General features: G+C 58.5%; 1 protein-coding gene across 3 annotated transcripts in view; it reads right to left on the bottom strand.

Moving 5' to 3' along the window:
- The window catches only part of SLC4A8 (solute carrier family 4 member 8), a 16,512-nt gene extending 8,770 nt beyond the window's left edge, over positions 1 to 7,742 (bottom strand). For all 3 annotated transcript variants that reach the window (XM_042020601.1, XM_042020602.1, XM_042020603.1), the window contains exons 1-6: positions 7,580 to 7,742; positions 2,963 to 3,044; positions 2,080 to 2,214; positions 1,570 to 1,705; positions 718 to 878; positions 70 to 255 (exon numbers count right to left, since the gene is read on the bottom strand). In XM_042020601.1, the coding sequence (XP_041876535.1) occupies positions 70 to 255; positions 718 to 878; positions 1,570 to 1,705; positions 2,080 to 2,214; positions 2,963 to 3,044; positions 7,580 to 7,624 (745 nt within the window). In that variant the 5' untranslated portion in view covers positions 7,625 to 7,742. The remainder of the gene's footprint in view (positions 1 to 69; positions 256 to 717; positions 879 to 1,569; positions 1,706 to 2,079; positions 2,215 to 2,962; positions 3,045 to 7,579) is intronic.
- Positions 7,743 to 7,892: the final 150 nt, after the last annotated feature.

The following is a 7,892-nucleotide window of genomic DNA, read 5'->3' as shown; positions in this document are numbered from 1 at the left end:
CCTGCAGGACCTCACCTGGCCCCCAACCCTGCAGGACCTCACCTGGCCCCCAACCCTGCAGGACCTCACCTGGCTTCTCGAGCAGGTGCAGGTCCTGTTTCTTGCTGACGTCGGCGAAGGAGCGCACGATGGGCAGGAGGTTGTTCCTTTTCCTCTCGTTCTGGTGGTGGTGCTTCTTCAGCAGCACCTCCCGAACCTTGGCCCGCGTGCGCTCGTCGAACTCCGGGGACGGCTCCTGCTGGGCCAGGATCAGGTCTGGGTGGGACAGGGACACGAGGTCAGAGCACGAACGGGCCCTGCCAGAGCCACTCTGCCTTTAAAGCCCTGAACTCCAGGGTGTGGAGGGCAAATGAAATCAGTGTAATGGGGGGAAATGGCTTGGAATGAATCATTATTGAACGAAGGTCAGCTCTCAGGGAGAGCCGAAGAGCCAGGCCCGGAAACACTCAAAAATGTGCAGAACATTCCCCTTGTACCTCAGAACATTCCCCTTTTACCTCAGAACATTCCCCTTTTACTGCAGAACATTCCCTTTTTACTGCAGAATGTTCTCTTTCTGCTGCAGAACTTTCTCCAGTCACTCTCTAACCCCAAAAATCGCTTTCCAATGGACCCCACGCTGCCAGCAAGAGCTGCACACCCAAACCCCACTCGAATCCCAGAAACCCCATGGGAACAGCTGGAAACGCCCATCCCTGGGCAGGATTTCCCCCGTACCCGCGATGTCCTCGATGCTGGTGGCACGCACGTCCAGCAGCACCGTCCCGTTGATGATGCAGCTGCGCAGCTCGAAGAGGCTGTGCAGGGACAGCGTGGCCACGTAGGGTTTGCTCCAGCGCTCGCCCCCATCCTCCACGTCCTCCTCGAACTTCAGCCACCTGCGGATTTGGGGTGGGATCAGCCGGAGAAAAATGGCTCCAGCCCCTCGGATAAAACCAAGGGGCAGCAGGAGGAAGTTCCTGCAGCTGGGAAGGTTCCACATCCCAGAGAACAGGGACTCCTCTGGCGCCACAGCCGGCAGCAGGGGTCATGCAATCATGGAACAGCCTCAGCTGGAAGGGACCCACAAGGATCACAGAGTGCAACTCCTGGCCCTGTGCAGGACACCCCAACAATCCCACTGAGAGCGTTGTCCCTGACCTCTGGAATCATGGAATATCCAGAGATGAAAGGGACCTACGAGGATCACGGAATCATGGAAACTCTGGAATTGGAAGGGATACACAAGGACCATCAAGTCCAACTTCTGGCCCAGGATAACCCCCAAAATCCCAACTAATCCCCAAATCCCAATGTCCAAGCATTCCCTGACTTCTAGAACCATGGAACCTCCTGAGTGGGAAGGGACCCACAAGGATCATCGAGTCCAATCCCTGGCCCTGCCCAGACACCCCAAAATCCCACCCTGCTCCAGAGAGCTTTGTCCAAACGCCCCTGGAGCTCCGGCAGCCTTGGGGCTGTGACCATTCCCTGGGGAGCCGTTCCAGTGGGGGAAGAACCTTTTCCCAGTATCCAACCTACCCCACTCCTGACACCGCTTCCTGCCCTTCCCAGATCCCAGGGATTTACCTGGCCGTCTCCTTCCACTCGGCATCTTCTCCCTCCTTCACGCAGATCTCATCCAGCTCCGTGAACAAGTCATGGGGGACGTGCTGCTCGTCCTCCTCCGTGCCCAGGATGAACTGGACCCGCTGGGATGGGGTGTCTGGGGACAGGAGGAGATTCCCCATCCCATTACTGAGCCTGGATCCATCCCACCACGCCCACATTCCGGTGGCATCACACTGGGACCAGTGCAGCCATAAATGCAGGGCTGGCCCCTGTCCCACAGCTCTCTGTGGGCTCTCACAGAGCCTCCGGCCCCCCCTCCATGAGGATGAGCTGCTTTCCTTCCCCACACCTCCGGTTTCAAACCACGATCCCTAAATCCAGTATGGATTTAACTCCAAAACTGGAGAAAACTTTGGGAAAAGGGGAGTCTTGCTAAAAAAACCAGTTTTCTTTGGTAAAACAGCCACGCCAAGCATCCACAGGGACCGGGCTGGGAAGGCCAGTGGTGGCCACCCCGGCAGGACTCACAGTGGTATCCCTGCTCCGTGGGGACCGCGTCCTTCTCCCGCTCCCGTTTCCGGTGTTTCTGGCTGTGGGCGCGGTGGTGCCGGTGGCTCTGGCGCACCAGCGGCATCCGCACGCCCACGTACAGGGTCCGGTGGCCTGGGAAAACAGGGAGGTCGGGAATGAGCGGTGGCTCAGTCGCTGCAGCCGTCCCAGGAGGTAACCATGGAATCGTGGAAGCTCCTCAGTGGGAAGGGACCCACAAGGGTCATCGAGGCCCTGCACAGGACACCCCAAAAATCCCACACCACCTTCCTTTAATGTCAATTCCAGTGGATCCCTGACTTTCCCAGACTTGTCCTTTTTTTTCCAAGCCTGTTTTACTCAAGCTTCACACCAAGGGACAGTTTGGGGTCACCTAAATGTGCCCTGAAAGCACCAAAACCCTTCTCAAATTCCAGCTTGGACTGGACAACACCACCAACACCACCACCACCCCTCGGATTTGCTCATTAAGGGGAAGATAATGCAATAATTATAGTTTTGAAATCTTTTTATGGCACAAGGTGACAAGGAAAGATCAAAGGAGTCCCGTGATGATGAACTTCAGGAGGAAAACAGGGAATCTGCACCACACCAAACGATTCTCCTGCCCTGCCCAAGCCAGGAGCAGCTGCTGTGGGAAAAGCAGATGGGAATTACCCAACCCCATGGCCACGACTCACACCAGGGCCTCCACGAGGGCTTTAAAAGCCACCACATTAAAAACATAGATCAATAATTTGTTGTTTAATCAAGAACCACGACAGGTTTGGCTGCTCCTGATGTGACACCGAGCAAGGGACATTGCAGGGACTTTTTGCCAGGGTCTGGTGGCCCCTCCAGCAGGATCCCAGCAGGATCTCACCTTCCAGCTCCTCCTTCTCATAGTGGATGTTGACCACATTGCTCGTCCTGCCCTGGTCAATCACGGCCTCCTCGTCGTGTCTCTAACGAGGAGAAGAAGGGAAACTTTGGCCATGGGCGTGCAGAGCTCCCTCCACCCTCCCTGTCCATCCACCATTCCCTGAGGAATGCGGCTTCTCCTCCAGGCACCGCCCAAAAAACGAGCACTTGTGGGAGGTTCTTTTCCCATTCCCAAATAAACCCATCCATGTTTACGCGCTGGGAGTCCGGAAGGGTTACTACAGGGGGAGAGGGATTTCAGACCCAAATTCGGGCATTTCAGACCTAAAAATACCCAACTGCCTGCTTTGGTTTTGTGGCTCCTTTCTTGAAAAAGAAAAGCTACACCAGGATTTCCAAGCTGGGGGAAAAGAGCCACTTTTGGTCTCAGGGTGGTTCCTGCAGGACTCCCTGGGTGGCTCTTGGCCACAGGACGTGGCCACCAATGACCTCCAGAAGCCCTCAAGGTCCTGCAGAGGTGACTCTTCAGCCCAGCAAGGCTCGGGCTCCCCTCAGTGCGAGTTTTCCATGGAAAACAGCATTTTCCATCTTTTAATTGAGATTTCTGAGCCACCTGGGCTCGTGGGAATTATCCCTGTCCATGGCAGAGGGCTGGAGCGGGAAGGTCCGATGGTTTCCCAACCCAAACCATCCCATGATTCTTTTATGCCTCAAATACTAAAGGAAAGACGCCACCACTGCTCACCTTGCCCTTCCTTGTGCCCCTGGACAATCCAAGAAAACCAAAATCCCATCATCCGTGCAAAGAAAAACCCCTGCAACACCCAGCCACCCCTGTTTTCTACCAGCTTCCCAACCATTCCTCATCTGAAGGCTCAGAGGGAAGGTTTGGGATGATTGAGTGGGTGAGGTTCATCCTCGCGTCGATGCCGTCGCGGCGACCGAAAATGATTCGAACAACAAAAATCACACCCAGATTTCGATTCCTGAAACCGAAGGTGGGAAAGGAGCAAAATCCTGAGGGAACTGGGGGAGCTGGTGGGGCCGCTGGATGGAATTCCAGGAGCAGGAGCTCCCCTGTGCCCCGGGAGCCAGTTCAGAGCAACCACAGCTGGGATTTGTAAGGAAACTTTCCAACGCTGCCCTTGTATTGATCACGATGTCCCAACGCGAGGTTATTAGAAAATGGAGAATAAAGAATGGATTATGATTTCCACTGGGAAAACTAACAGGGAGTCTGCTCTTAATCCCCCAAATTCCTGCTTTAAGCAACGGGTGGAAAACCTTCAGGTCCCAGTCACGGGGGAGTTTGATGAGGAAGAGGAACAAACATTCCCGTCGGGAATGACCAGCTGGTCCCTGAGGACCGATTCCAGAGTTGACTGTTGCTCCCTCCCCGCCCGCTCCCGGACTTGCCCGCGTTGCCCAGGAGCCAGATTTTCCTGCGCCAGTGGCTTTTCCGTCCTCGCTGCGGTGACATCCATCACCACCCTCCTGCCCTTCCTGGCACCCTGCTCCCTCCGGAGCTGCCAGAAGGGACTAAACTCCAACCTTGGAAAAGGCACGGGGTGAAAGGGCTCAATGAATCGCAATGAAAAAGGGGAATTTAGGTAAAATGGTGAATTTGGGCCACACCCACGGCAGTGGGAATAAAGGGAGGGATTTGGGAGTGGCACATTCAAACCTCCCGTGGCTGACACAGGCAGTCTCCTTCTCTCCCGAAAAACATTTTGCCAACCCTCCCCTCCCGCACTCCAGGGAAACTCCAGCAGGATTTGGGGGAGTTTTCCCTCTGTCGGGGGGATGTGCAGCCCCGGCAGAGCCCCGGCCGTGCTCGCTGGGATTCTCCCAGAAAGGGTCACTTTGTCACTGCCGTGACCTCGTGGGTCCCTTCCCGCTCAGGACATTCCATTCCCGTCCATCCTCACGTCAGTCCCAGGTTTTGGGTGAGCCTCCAGATGGATTCCCCCAGGAGAAGGTGGCACCTGGTGCCCCTCAGCTCCAGAGATAAAAAGGGATGGAATCGGAATCCGTGGTGCCAAGCCGGGGATTATTTACAGCCACGCTCCCCAAAACTCTGCCCACTTGGAGAACACAGCAGACGGGAAGAACCCAGCTCTGTTTCATGGAAAACTCTGCGGAATGGGGTGTAAATGCCACATCCTGCCAGGGGAAGGACAATCAGCCTCTGGGTGAATTTTAAACCCAATTTCCCGAAGAACAAGTGAGGTTCAAATTGTCAGGAAAAGAGACATCATGGGCAGGGCTGATTTCCATCCAAACTTCCTGCAGAAAGTCAGGGAATTCCAGGAAGGTCTCTCTTTGGCACGAGCCCCATCCCCTGGGGGATCCTCGTCAGCCGGAGCCAGTCCTGCCACAGGACGGAGAGTCCGGACAAGCCCCATTTTTCCTCTCCTCGCTCTCCAGCTCTGCCTGGCTTCCTGAGCTGAGCTAATCCGGCATCTCCATCCTCCAGACTCGTTTGCTTTAATGAGCTTCCTCCCTGGCGCCGCCGGACTCAAAGGTCACCTGCCCGGAAAGGTGACCCGGGTGTAAAATGACCCGGCCGGGGAAGGCGACACCGAGGGCTGAGCAGGGAAAATCCCGCCGGGATCCAAGCTCAGAGCCCCACTGCTGGGTTATTAATCAGGATTGGAGCTCCAGGAGCTTTAGGACGGGCAGGTGGGCACCTGTGGGTCCATGGGTGCTGCGACATCCCATCACCCTTCCCTGGATGCAGCAGCGTCCCCAAAACCACACAGAGGTGCCACCAAAGGAAACTCCAAAGCCCCCGAGCCTCAGTCAGGCCACTCTGATGGCCCAGGAGGGGTTGTTCCCCAGAGGAAATTCGGGGGGACTTCAGGACTTTATGGCCGTGGGCCCGTGGGTTGGGGATGGGATGGAGCGGGAAGGAGGGATGGCTCCACACCACGAGTTATCCCAGGATACCTGGATGGGTACCAGCCTTCCCTCTCCATCCTCCTCACTGCCAACCGCCTGGGAACCACCAGATCAGCCAAACTGGGCTGGAAAGGGGATGCCGAGCTTGGCATCGCTCACTCTGGAGTTTCAGAGCAGCCAGAGTTGTTTCAATTTTCTGTTTTCTAAGAAAAAACTCAATTTGGCCACCTGGAAGTTGTTTTTTGGGGAGACAGAAAGGAATTGTTGCTACTAGGAGTGAAATCAGGAGTGGCTGGAGCAAAGCAGGAAAGCCCATTTCAATCCCCCTCCACGTAACGAGCTCAGTGCATCCCGTCCCCCTCTCCATATTTTGTTGGGATTCTGTGTCCCCCAGAGGGATTTTGGGGGGTTCTGCATCAGTTTCCCTGACTCCCTGCAACTCCTCAGGTTAGGAAATAAAAACTCCTGCTCTGAGGAGATTTGGGGTAATTGAGGATGAAGAAAAGCTCCAAGCAGAGGCTCAGGACCAGCTTTGAGCCCTCTTGGTCCCCAGCCCAGGACACACCAGGAGCGGCCACCAGCAGCGTGGGGAGGATTGATGTCACTCTTCTCACCCGAGGTGTAATTAATAATTAATTAATAACTGACCCACCGTTCTTACGGGATGAGGGCAACAGGGGGTACCTGGGGGCTGCTGAGGTGGCAGAGCAGGGACACCCCCCCTCACCCCCTCCATCCCCATCCCTGGGGTCCCTCGTACCGCGTCACCCCCAGGGACCCTCCGGCTCCTGGGCCAGGAGCTGAGCTGGGATCGGGACTGGACACAGCTGGAAATGGGGGAGGGGACAGGTCTCGGGACCCCCAAAATGGGGCTGGGGAGGGCCACGCTGGTCTCAGCCGAGCATCACCAGGACACGACGCTCACCGGTGCTGAGGGGACAGAAACTCCTTTCCTGCTGTAATTTCCGGGCAGATTAATTTATTCCCAACCTCTCATTAATTCGCCGCCTGTCGTGGTCACCCAGAGCGGCTCCTCCGGCCGGTCCCGTGAGTGCGGGAGGGGGCAAGGGACAAGGAGACGCCAAAAGGGGGGGGAACAACCCAGCGGCCCCCTGCCCCCCCCCCCCCGCCCCCGGGCACGGACTGGGGGCACAACACCGGAGCCCCCCGGACCTCGGGGCTGCGGCTGGGTGACACCGACTGGGTGACACCGACTGGGTGACACCGACTGGGTGGCGTGGGGCTCGGCGGGGACAGTGGCCTTTGTCCCCTCTCCAAAGGGCCGATGGCGGGGGGGGGCAGGAGGGAGGGGAGGCACATCCAGATGCGGAGAAGGAGCCGGGCGGGGGCCCAGTGGGGACCCCCCCAACAGACAGCACGCAGGTGCCCTTCCCCCCTCTTCCCCTCCCTCCTGCGCCCACCTTGAGCCCCTCTCGCCCCCTCTCTGCACCCCCCGCCTTGCCCCCCCTTCCAGAGGCCGGACTCCCCCTTCCATACCCCCGGCACCCCAATTCACGGACCCCTCTCCCCTCCCCCCTCGCCGATGCCCTTCACCCCCCTCCGCACGCCCCTTGGGGCCCCCCCTTGCAGATTCCTCCCCTCCCCGCCCCCCCCGCTCCCCTTCACCCGCCCCGGTCGGAAATGCCGCAGTGAAGCAGCCACGGAGCATCCTCCGGCCGCACCGGGGGGACCGGGCATCCCCCCCGCCGCCCCCCACCTGGTAACTGAGGATCCCATCGGGCTCGTTGCTGCCGGCGGGCATGGCTGGGCCGGGGCCCGGGCACCCCCCCGGGGTGGGGGCCAGGGGGGGCCGCCGCCGGCTGCAGCCCCGGTGCCGCTCACACCGGCTCCAGCATCGCCCGGCGCCGGGGCCAAACCCCGCCCAGGGCCGGCGGGAGGAGGAGGAGGAGGAGGGCGGGGGGAGGAGGCAGGGCCGGCGGGTGGGGGGCGATGCCCGGCGGGTTTCCTGCGGGTTTCGCTTCGGCAGCGCCCCCGACCCCGATTCCCTCCAGCATCGCACTGACCCCCCC

Source organism: Corvus kubaryi, unplaced genomic scaffold (genome assembly GCF_017639235.1).
Source record: "Corvus kubaryi isolate FWS band 111438036 unplaced genomic scaffold, C.kubaryi_AGA036_p1.0 37027, whole genome shotgun sequence".
Classification (NCBI taxonomy): Eukaryota; Metazoa; Chordata; class Aves; order Passeriformes; family Corvidae; genus Corvus; species Corvus kubaryi.
Note: the sequence above shows the minus strand (reverse complement) of the source record. Positions and strands in the feature narration are given on the sequence as shown.